Source organism: Vicugna pacos, chromosome 35 (genome assembly GCF_048564905.1).
Source record: "Vicugna pacos chromosome 35, VicPac4, whole genome shotgun sequence".
Lineage (NCBI taxonomy): Eukaryota > Metazoa > Chordata > Mammalia > Artiodactyla > Camelidae > Vicugna > Vicugna pacos.
In genome coordinates this window covers 22,088,193-22,107,512 of record NC_133021.1, presented here as the reverse complement: position 1 = coordinate 22,107,512, position 19,320 = coordinate 22,088,193, and the positions used below count along the sequence as shown (strand labels likewise).

General features: G+C 39.4%; 1 protein-coding gene across 1 annotated transcript in view; it reads right to left on the bottom strand.

Moving 5' to 3' along the window:
• MYO3A (myosin IIIA) overlaps nt 1-19,320 on the bottom strand; it is a 184,574-nt gene that overhangs the window by 96,209 nt on the left and 69,045 nt on the right. The window contains exons 10-14 of the mRNA XM_072954981.1: nt 9,082-9,181; nt 7,249-7,365; nt 5,924-6,028; nt 5,736-5,819; nt 3,723-3,925 (exon numbers count right to left, since the gene is read on the bottom strand). Of these exons, the coding sequence (XP_072811082.1) occupies nt 3,723-3,925; nt 5,736-5,819; nt 5,924-6,028; nt 7,249-7,365; nt 9,082-9,181 (609 nt within the window). The remainder of the gene's footprint in view (nt 1-3,722; nt 3,926-5,735; nt 5,820-5,923; nt 6,029-7,248; nt 7,366-9,081; nt 9,182-19,320) is intronic.

The window sequence follows — 19,320 nt, the reverse complement described above, 5'->3', positions numbered from 1 at the left end:
GACTCCCTTCTCCAGGATGTCCCGTCTCCTCAGTCCCCCTCCCTTGCCATCTCCCTGCCCACCCCTCGCAGAGGAACTCGCTGCCTACGCTCCTGAGAGATGAGAAGCCAGCCAGCCCTGTATCAAAGCAGACACGGCTCCCAGGAGGCCACGCGCTGCTTTACCGCAGGGGTCCTGTCTTCGTCCCGCTCTGTATCTCCTGCACTCAGAACAGCTCCTGCACATAGTAGGTCCAGTTTATCCACATATTAGCTTCTCGACATTAGGGAACTTACTACAATATTCTTGGTCTGTTGCCTCCTGTACAGGATAGACAATAATACCCTGTCACATCTCTGAGGGAATAGAAGAGATGAGGGACGTAAAGTACAAAGCACAGTGCCTGACAGAGTAATTGCTCCATAAATAGTATTTTCGCCTTCTCCACAGGAGAGCACACACGTGCCATTCGGCCGATGTCTCCCGTAGCGTCTAGTGAAGTGCCGGGCACGTGAGAGAAACGCAGTCAGTGCTTTGCTGAACTGAACTGTAGGAACAGGGAAAAGTGCAGGGAAACAGCTACCACTTACATTTACGAGCATTTTGCCGCATTGACGTTAAGATGCTCATTTTCTTCTTGGAATCGAGTCACTTCTTTTTGAAATGTCCTCTTTAAAATCATCTACATTTTAGGAAAGGCTGTCAGTCACAACTTTATGATAGTCCTATCACTAGAAATACCGTCATTGGAAGTATAAAAAAAATGGGGTCAGAGATTGGGGTGGGATAATGTGGGAGGAGGCAAAAAGAAAAGAATTTATTCCATTAAGAGAAAAGGTAAATTCTTTTTTGAAAAATAATGGTCCGCTCCGGTTCTTCTCTGCCACCGCAGATTCCTCTCCGCTCTTTGCCTTGCTCGCTAACCTCCGGAGACGGCAATCCCCGGCTCTCGCCTGCTCTCCGGCTTCCCGCTGGGCTGGGCCGGGAGGAAGCACAGGCAGGAGCCTGCAAGGAGAGAGGAGGGACGAGGTCGAGGTGTTCCTCCGCTTGCTCGCTCCCTCCCAGGAGCGGTACAGTTGGCCCTCAGTATCCACTGGGTTGCGCATCCACGGATTCAACCAATCGAATCTGTGGATGCGGAACCCGTGGACCCGGAGGACCCAATCAGCATCCACGGACTTGGGCACCATTGGAGGGAGCGGGTTCTGGAACCAACGCCCCGCAGACACCGAGGGACAACTGTGTTCCTTTGGGCAGCAGCTCCTGACACGCAGCATCCTCTCCCGCGCCCCGGTTCTCACCAGGCCCCACAGAGAGTTCCCACTTTCTGCCCTTCAGACCCAGGAGCAGCAATAATTTCTCAGTGCTGTTCATATGTGGGTATTTCACCGTTTCTTCTTGGTTCTTTGATGCCCTCTACCTCCTCTCAGTTAAGCCGTTTGAACTGGTTCTTTCCTTTCAGTCCCCAAATTACATAGCGCAGTTATATTTACCAACTAAGAATTCTTCTATCACATTGCTGATATTTTCACATTTAAAGATCATTACAAAAAGCTTCTCTAGAATTTAAAAATGCAATTCAAATTAAGTAAAAGAAAAAAATAGATGTTAAAAAAAGACCCTGGAAAAATAGAAAAATTATACGGCTGATGTGCTTGAGTTGGAACTGAGATCTCTATCAACCTGATGATGAACTGGAATTTGGAATACTTTTCCCCAATAAACAATGTTGTTAAACTATCGTCTGTTAGGCCAGCTGAAAATAAGCGTACTTACTTCATAGTATGCCTAAAATATAACCTTATTTGTGCTATTTCCTGGACTTGATCATGCAATGGTTCAATACGGATAAATGAGATTATTTCTATGGTTACAAATCCACAGCCTCAATGTGTAGCCGCAGAGGGCACCGCTCACATGGTATTCTACATGCAGGTGTGCCAGCACAAGACTCCAGAGGACCCACTGTGAATGGTGCCCCCGATACTTTGCATCATGGCACCCCATCTAAATCCCAATACTTTAGCGTCTTAGGTGGACCTTCCCCAGAGGCCAGAAGTACATGGTTATGAGAGCAGGACAAATTGTTTTGAGAACCAGTTATGTCTCTACACCTGCATAAGACCAGGTGGTTCCTCCTGGTAAGGGTGGCAAAGGCAGTAACAATCATGCCTACTAAGTCCTGGGCGGCTGCACACGTTGATAACAGTAGCCACTATTTACTGACATCTTCAGTGTCTTGTGTACTGTGCTACATGTTATTTTATTTTTATTTAAGTATAGTCGATTTACAATGTTGTGTTCATTTCTGGTGTACAACACAGTGATTCAGTTATATATATTCTTTTTCATATTCTTCACTATAGGCTATTACAAGATATTGAATATAGTTCCCTGTACTGTACAGTAAGACCTTGTTGTTTATCTATTTTATATATAGTAGTTTGTATCTGCAGATCCAGAACTCCCAATTTATCTCACCCCCACCACATGTTATTTCTAATCTCCACATAACCAACCATGAACACTACGACTGCTAATAAGGGCTTAAACTTCACAGGTTTCTTTCTGTGTGCTCCTCACTGTGCTAAACACTCTGCAAGCATCATCTTAATTAACAGGTAGGGACCACTGCTACCCCCTTTCTAAAAATGAAAAGCTGAGGTGCAGGGAGGTTAAGCACTTCAAATTATACACACAGTAAGTTGCAGAAGCAAGATTCTCTAAGGGTCTTTAAGGTTTAAATCGCTTACCCAAGGTGAGTAACATTTCATGGAACCACCATTCGAAGCCATCACTGCCTAATAGTTATCCTTACACATTTAGAATTGAAGACCAGAGGATAACTTTCCACATTGAAGGCTGAGCACGGGAGGTGCCTCCAGGCAACTTACATTCATAGTTTACTCATAAACTGAATGACAGGAAATTTGAAGGCACTTATATTAAATACTAATGTACTAATACCTAACAACAGCTTATGTTTCCAGGAATTTAACATACAACACATTACTACCATAATGTAGATATGTGTAGCACAAAACCGACATAAGAAAAACAGAAGACTCTAAATTGCCACAATTAAAAAAAATAATATAAAGACCAGGGTACATACCCAATGTTGTGATTATAGTTTTTTTCATATGAACAACAAACAAGGATGTTTTGGAATCATTAGGACAAGAGAGACACTGCCAATAGGAATTCATTCAACCTAAACATACCAAAATGTCGTATTGGTCGCTTAAATCAACAGGCAAGAAAAAGGACAATACAATAAAGTCCCTTCCTGAATTTTTTTTTTTGGTACCTTGTGTATAAACATTGGGAAAAATAGAATTAATACAAAGATCTATTTATATATACCAGCATTTAAGAGAAAGACTTGTTTCTATTTAAATTTCATATTAGTTTTGTGTAGAGAAATATATTATCTCTTATTTCAGAAATGGCTCTAATTTATCCTGTTAGTACCTCTATAATGGGTTGGGCTTTCTATCTAGTGTCATCAACTTTAGGCTATTTATAAGCCCCTCTCCTGGATGTAACACACGAGAGAACAGGCAGCGCTGAGGGATCTCTGCTTCCAACAGTAAATGGCTCACATGTAGCAGGTAATCAACAAAATTGTATTGAATTTGTGTTGAAATTTTGTTAAATGATAATACGTTTTATTATTCAGAAAAGCATTATCTTTGCTTATGTTTTCCTGGGAAATAAGCAAACATGTGACACGAACTTACATGGCTTGGTGGATAACTCGGGATTTCTCCAGAAGGTATTCAGAAATCTGTGCTCCCACGACAGCTCCAGAAGGGGTAAATTTCATTTCTAAGTATTTTCCAAATCGGCTGGAATTGTCATTTATAATAGTGCAGGCATTGCCAAAGGCTTCCACCAGATTGTTCACTTGTAAAATCTTCTCTTGCAGGGTTTTGTTATTAGCCTAGAGAAAATGTCAAGATCTTTAAATTTTTTTTTAAATTAATTTTATGTAGAATGAAAGGTCTCCTCTTTGATAAGCACTTTATGTAGATGAAAACACACAAGAGCATATTCTCGCTATGTTGCCAGATGTTATGACCTAGTATGTTTTTCCCCTTCCATAGGTGCACCACTCACTACCCTTCTCGGAGGGGCAAACAGATATTTTATGTTTTCTGTTCAGATATGGTTCTGTTCAGTTTCTGATTTATGAACACAATTTATAAGCAGTCTATGCAAACTGAGGTACACTTCAAATTTTGTTATTCCTCCTCCACCTGCCTGGGGCCCCATCCAAATGCTCTCCAAAGCCTGGACCACTTCTCTTGCTTCCATGAAAGTCGCTAAACCTGAAACTAAGGGTGTAAAGATAATCTGTAAACTCAGATGCAGAGGAGAGGGAATAATTGTGCAAACCAGGAACAGCTCGAGTGTGTGGATGGGAGACGTGGAACCCTGGTCGAGGCCAGTGAGCCTACGTGGCTGTCCCTTTCTTTTCCCCTACCCTATATTTGTGTTTTCATTTTCTTAACAGTGTCATTCAGAGAACAGAAGTTCTGAATTTTGGTGAAATCCAATTTTTCCCTTTATGGATTATGCTTTTTATGTTGTACATAACAACTCTTTGCCTGACCTCAGATGACAAAGAACAAAGTTAATTGACAGTTTTCTTCTAGAAATGTTATAGTTTTTGGTTTTACATTTAGGTCTCTGATCTACTTGGAGTTAATTTCTTGTAGTGCTTGGGGTCCAGATTAGGATTCAATATTTTAGTTGTGGGATTATTCCAGTACCATTTGTTAAAGGACTATCATTCACTGACCTTGCACCTTTATTGAATATCGATAAACCGTATATATATAGATTCCTCTTTCTATTCCATTGATCTGTATGCCATCTTTTCTTTAAATAACACAGTCTTGACCCCTACAGCTTTATAGTAAGTCTTGAAATAAAGTAGTGTTAATCCTCCAATACTGTTCTTTTTCAAAACCGTTTGATTATTATAGTTACCCTGCCTTACCATGTAAATTTTCAAGTCAACTTGTCTGTTTCTAAAAAAAATAAAAAATCCTGTTGAGATTTTTACTGTAACTGCATTGAATCTACAGATCAATTTGTGGAGAACTGACATCTTAATAATATTAAGTGTTTTAATCCATGAATGTGGTATGTATCTTCTATTTTTCAGGACTTCTTTGATATCTTTCATCAACTTTTTTCTATTTTACAGCATACAAATCTTGCACATGTTTTGTAAGATCTAAATTTAAATATTCATGTTTTTGTGGTGATAATGACGCTTTATTTTATTTGCTTTTAAATTATTTATTTATTTATTAATGACACTTTTAAATTTAAATTTCTAATTGATCATCGATGGGATGTATGTAATATATATTTATTTAAGTATAATATATTTAAATATAAATTAAATAATTATTTTTTGCATATTGACTCCCCTTTAACTTGCTAACTACAAAAGGAGAGGAAGTAAAGAAAGCATTCATGCATATGTTAGGGTGAAAAAGAGAGAAAATCAAATTAATAAAGCCTTGCCTACTGAGAATGAAAATAAAAGTATCCTCAAAACAAAGCATATGTACTTTCTATTGTTTGTTATATTTTAAACTCACAAAGGACAACAAAGTGCATTATGATTTCTGTGCATTATAAAATGTGGGAACTTATGAATATTCACCTAATTGGTTAAATTAAGTTCTGAAATATCAGAAATGTTCCTGTTAGGACAGACAAAAAATAAATTATACCTTTCCAAGCACTGTCAGCTGCTGAACTAGAAGATGAGCACTTTCAGTCTTTCCAGCACCACTTTCTCCAGAAATAACAATGCACTGCACAGTGAGAGGAGCAAACTGTAAGACTTTATCCTAACAAAACTCAGTGGACACACAAGAACTTAAGAGGGGAATTGCTATGAATGTGAGACGGTCCTTACCTGATCTGAATTATATGTTACCATAGACTGGTATGCTAAGTCAGCCATGGCAAAAATGTGAGGAGGATTGGCAGTTCTTTTTGCTCCCATATACAGTTTGGAATGCTAAAGGTTAAAAAGAATATTCATAGGGTTTTGAGTCTTGTTTTTGTTTCAGCCCCGTTTATTTACAGATAGAGCAAATTTTAAAGAGCAAAACATGAATCAAAATACAGTTTCATACCACCAAAATGTTACATATATGTTATATACACACAGACATGCACAAATCATGGACAATTCTGTAAAATAAAAGTGACCAAAAAAAAAAAAACCAGCCCAGAAAACATGATATGACAAAATATGACATCACTCTGGCAGTGCCATTTAAAAGAAGACTCTTTTGGAAATGCATACCACTTCCAAAGCAGAACTTAAGGTTTCAAAATACTATTATTTCTTTAAATAAGAAGACATTTTATAAATAAGACAACCAGATAACATTTTGTTGACTATTCTTTGGATATAATAAAGTCTGGCAGACAATCACCACTTTTTTCCTTTCACATCATTTACCATACATTCTCATTTGATTTGCCCAAGATCACATAGTTAATTGAGAGCAGAATTTACACTAAGGCCCAGATCTTCTACTTCAGTCAAGGTTCGTAAATTTGCCATTATTCTTGTAAATCTTAAAGTGGTAGAGAGACAGAATTACGTGCTTTTCATCCACACACAAAATAACATTAAGCACAGTAGTAAACGCTATTCTAGAGCACACAAATAGCTAGACGAGTATGCATCCAATTAAACACAAAAACAGCCTAGCCTAACTCCAGAATACTCTTCTGTATTTAAACATTAGGGGTTGAATAATGGATAGTTAGACACTTATACTCATAAAACATATTGTCTGATATTAAAAGCCAATCTGCAGGTCAAAAGGACTTTCTAAACTCATAATGGTAAGTTTTATAGCCATTAGGTATATAGTACCTGTATATACAATGTAATTTTACTTTTGACACTCCCATCCTTGGTTCAGAGATAGATATTAAGTCTGCACTTTTTTAGGCATCTGTTTATTGATATGATACGTGATACAGACCAGTTACCAATTACCAGTAACTGAAATAATTAACATATTTCACATAAAGACCACAAACTGCATCAAGATCAATTCACCTTCTGTTTTTCCCTATTTCTGTGTTTTAATAATAATTATTTAACTCTTTATTCAAGGTATTGGACCAAATTTTCTTTCGCATAATTTAAATTAATTTAAATATCTGAATAGGATAATTATTTGTACAAAGTGAGAAAACACAAGCCACACCACATACCTCTGCAGAATAAAGACACAGACTCTGAAAAGGGTTAAGAGCAATGAGTATGTCTCCCACATAGATATAAATCTGATCTCTGGAGTAACACTTCTCAAGTTGCTCTGAGACTGTATTCTGTAATAAAATAAAAACAATTTACTTTTCTCAAAAATCACTGATGGTCAATTATAACTTTAAAAGCAAACGATAATAAACAAAACATCTGGAATGTGGAGCAAAGATCAGAAAGAAATAGGTAGTAAGAAGAGTAGCAGTGGGTCAGCAACTACCCTTGATGGGTTATTTTCTTCTCTTTCGAGAACCATAGAGGGGTGTCATTGCAGGACATGTTGTGTGTTACAGGGAATACATCCACACAATGCTTTCAAGGAGCTAAGTAAATGCAGTAGATGAAGTAAAGAGAAAGAACACTAGAAAAGGGAAGGGAAGATAAGGTGAACATGATTATATTCCAAATCAAGGTTATTCACTGGTTCTGTGGATTGTCTTGGCCCTTTGCTGAAGTATTTGGCTTTGAGGCAGAGTGAAAAGTACAGAGAAGTAACTTCCATAGGTGATAAGTCATATGAGTCCAAAGGAATCAACATTAATAATGCCAGAAACCATCATTCATAGTTCGTGACACAAGAGCAAAAGTTCTTAGGTCAAAAAATCAAACACACACCATAGAAACAAACCAACCCAATGTTTAAGACAAAGGTCATCAATGTGATTAGCAAAGCCTTCTTTATAATCCACAAGCCTAAGGTTTCACATGATTGGAGAATCTGATACACAAAGATTCATAAAGGTGTTGGCAATCTCTGACTTGCAAACACTATTTGATACAAGATGTTTGATGTTCTCAAGAGAGATTATTCTGAGGAAGTACTTGAGTTGTTCATGCAACCCTCCATTTACCAAATGACTACTTCTGGTGCAGAAAATGCCTCCTGATTAGTTGCATGTTTAAGCAAAATGCTCAGGCATGTATCAGAAGTATTAAAAAGTAAAATTCTGTGGGTCAGGCAGGATAGTGATCCCGACCTTTTACTGAAAAGGAGCTATTTATGTCTCCAATGATGTGATTATCTGAAATAAAAGGAGATGAGTAGAAAGAGGCTGAGACTACAATTTACTGGCCTGGACTTGTACCTTCACAAGAGATGTCTGAAATATTTCTGAGGTCATTCCCTAAAAGGTGGGCTGTGTGATCCCATGAGGGGGAGCATTGACCATAGTGACAGCCAGGTTCTTGAGGTATCTCAGAGGCTCTCGGTCCTGCCACTGAGTGTGGAACAGGAGAGGAAAAGGAGGGGGCAAGCCAGATGGTGTAGGAGACAAATTGTTTTCTTTGTTTTTTCTTTTTTCTGTTTTTTTAAGTAGTCTATTTAAAAAAAATGGGGGGTAATTAGGTTTGTTTGTTAATTAAATTAACTAATTAATTATTCTGATGGAGGTACTGGGGATCGAACCCAGGACCTTGCACACTAGGCACACACTCTACCACTGAGTTATACCCTTCCCCTAAAGGTAAACTGTTTTCTGACTGTAGTAAATCATCCCTTTGAGACTCATGGAGAGAACTGAGGGGAAGAGGGGGCCTGTGCTCTAAGCAACTCATCTTGTGTGAACTTGCACCTTTGTGAGTATCAAAAAAAAAAAAAAGAAGAAAAAGTTGACAGCAGGTTGGAGAGATCTGGAAATGTGTGTTACACGTATTAAAAATGAAGACAGGAGAGATGATTGGGAAGCCAAGAGAGGCCAAGAATCTCCTGCTCGTACCACTTTCGTGAATTAAAAAAAGAATAGAGAGAGAATGTTTAAGTTTAATTAAACTGAGTTTCTTACCTCATCCAAAACCTCCAGGGTTGCTAAATCATCTACATCCTTCAGGCTGGAAATTAGAGATTTGCTGAAGTTACTTTTCTTGGTGTAAAGACGTTCATGTCTGAGGAGCAATACAGAAAGAAGACCCTTTCTGATTTGAGAACTTATTATTGATCATAGCAGAAGTAAAATACAGATACAGAAGAGACTGAAAAATTCTATGAAGCTGATTAACTAAAGTCAACAGTAACAATTTACCAGCAAACAGCCTCATGTATTTGATCTGTTTTCTTCTCTTCACTGGGGAAATGCAACATGTCAAGCTTACTTCATGGATAATCAAGAGAGTTCATTATTTCCATCAAGAACTATCCTCTGTCTATATTCTTTAAAGCTTCCTCTAAATTCTGATGTATATTTTAATCTGTTATAAAATGGTGAGTCAGATTTTCATTCACTAGATTTCCAGTTTTGTCTGAGGTGGTGGTAGGCCACTGATGGTCAAGGAAAGATAATCTGAAAAACTAGCATTCAGCAGAATTTAAGAGGAACACAAAATAAAGCACATTGTGGACTCTCAAAAAATGTGCGTAGAAAATTGATTTCAGGCACTAGGAAGTTTATTTTCAAAGTGAAACATTTCAGCAATTTCAATAGCAGTGCAGAGATCCTGATCTGACATCACGTCTGGAGAAGTTGCTGAGGTAAACACAGGGGTTTGTTTCAACTTTCCTGGACATGAAATCATCATCCATTTTATTTTGAGCAGAAGTGTATTTTCAGTATTTATTTTTGGACAGACTGTTAAGCACTTGAATTTGTCCACTGGTAAAAGGGGAAGGAATACACAGATTACGACGAATAATAAGGATCATACCATTTACTCACCAAACTTCAATGGGTTCTCGTTGTTTAGAGAATTGAGTCACTACTGATAATGGTCCTCACCTCCATCTAGGGCTGGACCCCTGCTCTGGGCACTAGGTTCTCTCTCCTCTCACTTATTCAAGGACATCACTCCTGCTGGTTCCTCTTTCATGTCTACATCACTCATTTTCCCCTCTCAGCTGTTAACAGCATCCTCCTCAGAACCAACCAACCACCAGGCCTTGAGTTTGCTGCTGCTTCCTTGATTTACAGCAAAAATCCTCAAGTGCATTATCTGTGCCTCATCTCTTCAATTTTACTGCGCTTATTAAGAAAACCCATTTCAATTAGGCTGTCATCTCCACGCGCCACGGAAACAGCTACTGTTCAGGACAGTAACGACCAACACATTGCTGAATTCCATGGTCAATTCCAAGTCCTCATTTTCCTTAACCTCCTGGCGACATTGGACAAAGGCTTTTAAAAAAATTCTTTATTAAAATATAGTTGATTTACAATATTATATTAGTTTCAAGTACATAGTGAATCAAAATTTTTATAGATTATACTCCACTTAAATTTATAAAATATTGTCTGTGTTCCCTGTGATGTACCATATATCTTTGTAGCTTATTTATTCTATAATCTTAACCCCCACCCCTATCTTGCCCTTTCCCCCTTCTCTCTCCCCACTGGTAACCACTAGTTTTGGGCAAATGCTTCATAAACACATGAGTCTTGGCGTCCTGGGCCCTTCTCTTCCTTACCTCACTGGCATCTCCATCTGAGTATCTTTTTTTAAGGTTCCTCCTTATCTTTCCACTGGCACATTTTGGAATCTCCTGAGCTTCAGTCCATAGAGCTATTTTCTTCTCTACCAAGATTTACTTCCTGATTTCATAGCTTTAAATACCACTTATGAGCTGACAACTCTGCTGATATCCAGACTTAAGCATTCAGCTGCTCACTCGATACTGCACTTGGAAGTCGAGGTGGCAGACTTAACACATCCTGAACCAGGCTCCTGAAAACCCCAGCCCCAAACCCACTCCTGTCCACGGTCCTCATCTCAGCCACTGGGGACGCCGTTCTTCTGACTGTTCAGGCAAAAAATCTTGGCGTGACCCCTGGCTCTTCTTTTCCTCTTGTATCCCTCCTGCAGACGACACACAGACCCACCAGCTCTGTCATCAGATTGCATCTAGAACCAAATATCTCTCCGCACCGGCACCTGCCCCCTATTAAACCTCATGCCACAGCCACCTCCCTGCTGCCACCTTTGCTTTCAGAGTGATGTTTTTAAAATATGTAAGATTTTTCCTTTTTCTCTTCAGCCCCATCTGTGTGATGGAACTTTGTTCACTTTTCACAGTCTACCTCAAATGCCACCTGTTTTAAACCCTCAGCGTCATTCTTTACATTTCTCTGGACAAATATCTTAGTTAAGTCATTTCAGTCAATCATTTGCATAAGGGTCTTATTCCTTTTACTAGACTGTAAAGTTACTCAAGATAGCGATATCTTATCCCTAGAACAGCTGGACAGCCACATGCAGGGGGAAGAAAAAGGATCTAGACACAAACCTTGCACTTTTCACAAAAGTTAACTCAAAATGGGTCATACGTCTAAGTGTAAAATGCAAAACTATAAAACTCTTAGAAGTGTAGGAGAAAATCTAGATAATCTTGGGTGTGGAAATGAGTATATAAATGCAACACCCAAAGCATCATCCATGAAAGAAAAAAGTGATAAGGTAGACTTCATTAAAATGAAAAGCTTCTGCTCTGTGAAAGACACTGTATAAAAAGTGAAGTCACAGACTGGGAGAAAATATTTGCAAAAAACACATCTGATTAAGGACTCGTATCTAATCACAGGAACAGTGTTTACTCCTATTTATAAGTCTTAGATTCTTCCCTAATAATTTTTATAACATTTCTAAAAATTTACAATTATATAGTTATTTGTATGGATAATTTAGTTAGTATTTGAATCCTTTACTACAGTGTAAGCTCCAAGATACACAAGACTGTATGTGTTTAGTTTCCTGTTATATCTAGCAACAAGGAGATGATTTAGAACATAATAGGTCCTCAATAAGTATTAGTTGAATGAATGAGTGAATGTATATCTCCCACAATTTCTGGCACAGGATTTACACACAGTTAGTGTCCACCTTTGCTGATCTCAACAAGTATTATTGTATGGATCCCCCTACCTCCAAAGAAACTCATACAATACATGATCTTTAAGAAACTAGAGAAGGAAATCCAATTATGTATTTAAGTGAAGAGCCCTGAATTTTTTATCTGCTTTTATGGGACTATTTGGCATCCAAAGACTGTTCCTGGAGAATGACAAGGAGCAGATGGTGAAGCCCAGGGTGACAGGTCAAGTCTTGGCTGGCTGGTACCCTCACTCTTTCCCTCCTATGAATTCATCCTCCATGACGCTTTTGGTACTAGCCTCAAAAAACTTACAAAATATTTTGTTATTGTGATGATTAAAAACTTCGACAGTATGACTTAAAAATTCCTTGGCATGGAATTCGTGGACTTTCAGAGTCTGTCTCAAGCTTTCCACACCACCACCCGTCATATCTGTACAGAACAGTCCCCAACAGGGCAAGCATTTTTAAGAGTCTGTGCTTTGTTCGTTTTGTTTTCTCTGCCTGGAATGATTTTCCTTCCATGTCTGGCAAAACTGTACTTATTGTACAAAGTCAGGCTCTCTGTGCAAATAACACCTTCTCCGTGAAGTCACTGCAGGACTTTCCGGCGAGAATGCATCACAAGGAGGAATGCTTTCACATTGCATCATGTATGTTCCTCAGTCTTGACAGACCAGGATAAACTTGTGGGCAGAAACCAAGCGTTACTCATCTTTCTATGCCTGGCATCAAGGATATGAAGATGTAAAAATACATTTGGTGGCTTGAATTGCAACACTGAGCCCTACCCAGCCAGTGGGTGTACAAAGAGCAGTATTTCTTAGTGTGACCGATTCTATGTCCTTCCCTGTTAGTTCGCATCCCACCCTTTCTGCTAAGCCTTTTAATCAGAAGTCAGTTTGGGCACCAAAACTATCTGATCTACCACCTTTCTCATCTCTCACCACAATGCACAAATCATATGTCATAAAAGCGCAGAACATATGTAAGAACAGTTTAGAAAATTTGCCTGGGACTGCTGACTTGATACACTGGTTAAAAAATACAGGCATTTCTTATCTCTGAACAGTAGTCTGCTCTCCTTCTAGCTCCTAAACAGAGAGGGTATTTCATACAAAGTTCAATGTCTACTTCTAGGGTCAAACCTACACGGCTACTCCCCTGATCTAAGCCCTACTGTTTCTTACTTGGATGATTGCAAATAGTGAGAATGATCTTTTTACAACATAAGTCAGATATGTCACTCTCTGATCAGGAATGTCCAATGTCCCCGTGTCATTCAGAGAAAGGTCCCATGAAACCTGACCCCGTCCCTACCCCACTGTTTCTGACCTCATCTTCTAACACCCTTCCCCTGCTCACTCCTCCCCGCCACGCGCACTCCTGCCTCAGAGGCTCGTGCTGACTTCCCTCTGCCCAGAGAACCATAGGCTACTGTACCTCCCTCCCTTGTGAGGTCTGAGCCACCACTCTCTTTAATGCTGCGATTCTCATCCCCACCAATCCCACTGACTCTCCCTCCAACTGACCTCGCTCTATTTTTCCTTTAGCGTGCATCACTGCCTATTACACTGTTTACAAATTTACTAAAATTTCCCTAGCTCTTCTCATTGATACGAGAACAGAGTTATTTCCTTTTTTAAAATCTGTTGATTGATACACCCCATACTCCTAGACTAGAGTCTTGCAAATAGTAGGTTCTCAAAATATATTTCCTGGGAAAAAGGAATGAATATTTTAAAGTTACTAAATGTTCATCTACTGTGGGACCAAGGAAACTTATTTTATTTTTTATTCTCATTATAAACAATTGAAATGCTCAATGGAAAAAAAAAATACATATATATGTGTATACACCTATATGTGTTTCGAGATTACTTTACACTTTTAACATTTTTCTTTTGCCTTCATTTTATAGAATTAATTTCCATTCTTGTTACTTTATTACATATTTAATTTCTGTAAGACTTGGGAAAGGAAAAGTCGGAATCCTTCCAATAAGATTCCTGTCCTCTTGTGAAAAGTACAGCTTGTTAACCAGACTCTATTTTTCATTTACTCTGTGATGCTGGAGAGACATAGTTTCAGACTGCAAATATTTTCTTTCTGTGTTATCAAAGGTCACCAATACCCTAGGGGGTGGTTATCATAGCTTCACTTGTATTTCAGTTCTACACCCTGAAAAAAGAAACGACTATTGTGGCTCCATGTTAAAGTCTTAGCCTTACTATTCAGTTGTATTATTATAATGCAACAGCTTTAGTTGCTTTTACTTTGGTTAAATATTCTCTTGTAAATATCAAGCTCTATTTTCTAAGGTGATTCAGGAGCCTCTGGGGTGGTAAAGAAATCCTTTGTTAAACAAAAATCCAATCAATGGTTTTGTTTTAGTTTCCTTATCCATCTTTAAATTCCACTAACAAAGTCACAACTGGTAGTATCAGTGGACCAGAGGTTCTCACTGGTGTGCTCTGAAGACTAGTTTTATCTATCTACAGTTGGACCCCTTTGGTCAAGTGTGCAGTTTTGAAACGATGGTGGGGACCGACGCACACATCAGCCTGGCCGGCCGGATCAGCAGATCAGCTCTTGCGATGAGGGGAGTGAGAGACATCATTGTCATCCAGCTCCACTACACTTCTGATTGCCCTTTTCATTTACAGAGCCCTTCCTCTTTCCACACAATTATCTGGAGGCTGAAGAAAAATGTTCCCGCTGAGAAATCTTGTCTGTTTCTGCTGTGAATGTGACTTCTCTGTGCTCTTATTTTAGAGTGACCTGGTTTGAGATGTTGAAATGAAACTGACAACTGTGTTTGCAAGAATATTTGATGGTTATCCTCCTTCTGCCAAGAGTTCCTAACAGCTTTCCTCTCCTCACCCTTCAATTAGAGCCAAGGAAGAGAGCAGAGAAGAGACAGTTTATGTGAGCAGGCTCTTGCTGGAGAAGCACGTTCCCTCAAAGTGCAGTTACCAGCGCCACTTGAAGGATCTGTAGGACAAACATCAGTGCAGAAAAACGATCTCATTAAGAACAAACACAGCTGAGGAGTTTCACATAGTCTGACTTTTCAAGGAATAACAGCACGAAGGATCATGGAGCAAGTGTGATTATCTTTACTACATTAATTTTTTATAAGCATAAAAATAATATACTTTCTTTTCTTAAAAAACCTGAAAAATACCAAGAGGTATAAGAAAAAAAAATCACCCATAACTGCATCACTAAGAGATAACCACTGTTGACATTTTGGTATTTCCTTCTATTCTTTTATACATGCACAGCATTTTTAAACAAGTCGACAGGATTTCATCTTTGTGTCAGCTTATCTCAGCCTCCTCTCTAGTGACGAGGGGTAGATTTCCCCGCCCGGGGCAAAGGCTACCTGTACACTCGCTTTCTCCAGGACTCACTGCTGTGATGCCCCACCTCTCATCGGCGGCACCAGCTTCTCCCTCTGTCAGCGTACAAACACGCTCTAGCATCTCCCATCTTTAACAAGCTCCCTGTAGAACCTCCATGCCTTCCAGCTACTGCCCCATTTCTTCTCCTTTTACAGCTGAGCTTCTTGAAAGAGTAGTTTTTACTCCTTATCTCTTCCTCCTCACTTCTCCTCTCTCCTTAACTTCTCCCAGCTGGGGCTTCCCTCCATCCCACCCTGCTAAGGGTGACTCTTGCCAAGGTCATTGAAGAACTTGGTGTGTCCAAATTTAACATCGCTTCATTTTTTTTTTCAAATTTTCAGCACTATTTGGCAGAGATGATTATTCTCTCCTTGAAACACTTGGTTTATGTGGTTCAACACAGACCACATTCCCCTGCTCTCCCTCCCTAGAGGACCACAGTCCTGCAATCACCTGTGCTGGCTCCTCTCCCTCTGCTAAATTCCTAAACCCTCATAGTCAGTGAGCCAGCCAGTGTCACGGCATTAACACCTGTCACGGCAAGTGACTCGACTGACTATCTCCAACATGGGCTTCTTCCCTGAAGTCCAGGCTCCTATGGCCAACTGTCTACTCGATAACTGTGCTTTCATGTTTAATTGACATATCAAATTTAACATGACCCAAACAGAATTCATTACCACTCTCCACCATATTTAAATAAGTACAGGGGAATTACATTTTCATCTATGGACAGGGAACAACACCCATATTTTAGGCTGGGATGCCCAGATAATGTTTATATATATACATATTATATATATATATATATATATATATACACACACACACACATTATACACATGTATTTTATACATTTTATATATATTTGTATTTTGTATATTTACATATTAAATATTGACTTATATATTATATATGTATTTAATAGACATATATATTTTTTGAGGGGATCTTGTGGTATAGTTAAATCTATATAAGAATCAACCATGAAATCATAGGATTCTATTTCAATTTCTATTCCCAAGACTGGAATTGCCATAGTTAGCTTTTTATTTATTTCCTTTTCTTTCCTTCTTTTTGATAAAACACTGGGGATTGTGACATCAGATTTTTCATTTAAAAAAAAAACCCAGCTGTATTTATATAAATGTATAAAACTCTAACTTCAAAGTGAATCATAATCTTCCCAAACTAAAAATTCTGTTAAATACAGCACTTTTTTTTTTTTTTTTGCAGAGATTACAAAACTAAATGGGGAAGCAAACAAGATTAGGGTAGCTGAACAGAGATAAAGCTTTCCATGCCTAAAAGTAAAGAATGGGGGCATGTCATTTTGAATTCTACTCAAAGGCTGAAATATTCTGCTCTAAACTTGATACTATCTTAAAAAATATTTCTCTCCTCTTCCTCAGCAAAAAGATGGTTAAAACATTTAGCTATCTTAAGCAAATTTTTCTAGGAAGTTACTCTCAATATACATATTACTAAGGCCTTTGACATGATGATAAAAATGGATTTAGAGTACTAAAAATGTGAAAGCACTTGGGGAAAAATTGTTGATCTGCCCTCCATTCAATCTGTGCATCTCAATTTGCTGCCAAAAAATCAGTATCATCATCTATAGTCAGTGTCCTGTCTCTTGTGAGGCACTGCAGAACTCAACAGTATGCCAGGAATCCAAATTTTCTTGCTCATCGCCTTCACATGCTAATGTAGGACTCTTGTGACCTCAGAAAATCCCCATAAGTAGGTCTCACCAGTGCTCCTGGACAGATCTGCTTCAGCCGGACACCACTGTGAGTTTTTGCTCAGCCGCGTATTGATGACTGACACCTCGTTGGTCACTTTTGGGAACCCATGTTGCTCCCTCAGCACGTGGAGCCCTTGCTGGCCAGGCTGGCCATTGCTTACCATTCCTCAGCAGGCCTGGGCCCAAAACTGTCACAGCATTACTTCTGCTATCATCTACTAACCAAAGTCACAGAAAATGCCAGATTCAAGGGCAGGCAACACAGACTCCAGCTCTCACACAAGACTTGTCAAAAAACTGTGATGTCTCCAATCCATCACACCCTGTCCTATTTTGCTGAGAAAGTGGGTGAGAATTACTTCATGTTAAAGGTCACAGAGTCATGTGATTGTTTCCTTCCCTTAAGACTCATTATAAACAACAAAAAAGAATAGAAAGTAGAGAAACGTCTCCTTCTTTTATGAGAAACAGACATGGCCACAGTCCCAAACCACAATCTATAAAGCATAACTGTCAAATACAAAAATGAGAGAGGAAGCTGAGAACCAACACATAATTCTTTAGACCTCAATCAGTAACTACAGAGACTTAAAAAAAAGAAGAAAGTGCCCAGCCTCTATGTGATGAGCCAGTGCTTGGAGGGGTCAGTTCCGGGGGCATGGGTGGGCCATGCGGGAAGTGGGAAAGGGTCACCTGATGAGACCCAGGTCGACATGCAAAAGAGCAAGGCGCTGAGCCCTGGAGAAGACGATGGGCCAGTTACCTACTCTTCCAGCCAAGGGGTGGCCACTGGCCAAAGGGTGGCAGGACGAAAAGAAGAGACAGTAGCAGCTGCCACACTGGGATAGAGAGAGACTCTCATTGCGGGGTTTTGCCTGGAGCCACAGAGAACACGACAGGAATGGTGCTACCCGGGCTTGTACCACCTAGTGGCCGGGTACACGGACCTCTTCAAGGTTCAGAACTGAGGGGAGATGTGCCAAGGGAAAGAAAATACAGATTTGGTGAGAGGCTGTTCAAGAGAATCAACCTAATTCCAATGAAAGTCCTCCTAAATCATTCTTCCATCATTCTCACTTTTTTTTTGCTAGAACACAGCTGTTCCCAGTGTCACTTGAGAAGAGATTCATCACTACACACTTATAATTTTAAAAAAGGAAGAAGGAGAGTTAAGGATTATAGACAAAAGGCAGATGAAGAGCACACACCACATGAAGGAATCATGGGAAAAGTTCAGACAAAAAGTTCCCCATCCCTCACAGACATTTCTCACACGAGGTCTCATGAAAAGAGAAAGGTCTTCAAGAGAAGGTACAAACGTCAATGAAGAGATAAGAAGGCAACAGAAATGGATAAAAATTGAGGCAGGTGAATCCAGAAAAGAAGAGGAGGATAATCATGAGAGAAAGGCAGCAGAATATGCAGCGCATCCATGACGGAGCCCACAGATGTGGTGAGTGTGTGGTTGCAGCACACAGAACACAAACAAAGACCTGGTTGGCTCTCAGGAGCCAGCGGGAGGTGGCTCCAGCACGCTGCAGGGTACAGGCAAGATTGAGACAGGAGGGCTGACATGAAGACACAGCAGGGAGAAACTGCTGAAAACCTTAGGGACACCCTGCAGGAAAAGCCACTCATGAACAAAAGGAGGGATCTCACTGCCTTGGTTCTTCCAACAGCAACACACGCTGCCAAAGAGACAGTGGGACAATGTATGTGACATTTCAAGGGAAAATAATGTCAACCTTAGTACACTTTATCTAACTAAACCGAGCTTTAGACTCAAGCAGACAAGAATTTAGGGTTTGAGGCTTTCTGGAAATAACCATGAGATGAGGCAATGTAGCTACCCAAGAGAATAAGTGAAGAGCTCAGGAGAGAGTACAGTAAAAAAAAAAAACCAAAAGACTTGTGGTGAGTACCGAATCAACTTAAATACAGAAAAAAGATGATGATTCAAGAAAGACTACAAATGTTAACCCTCAGCATTGCAAAAGGATAGTGTGACGATACAGGAGGTGGAGATGGAGAGGTGGGGAAGTGGAACCACTAGTTTCATCCTTCAGAGT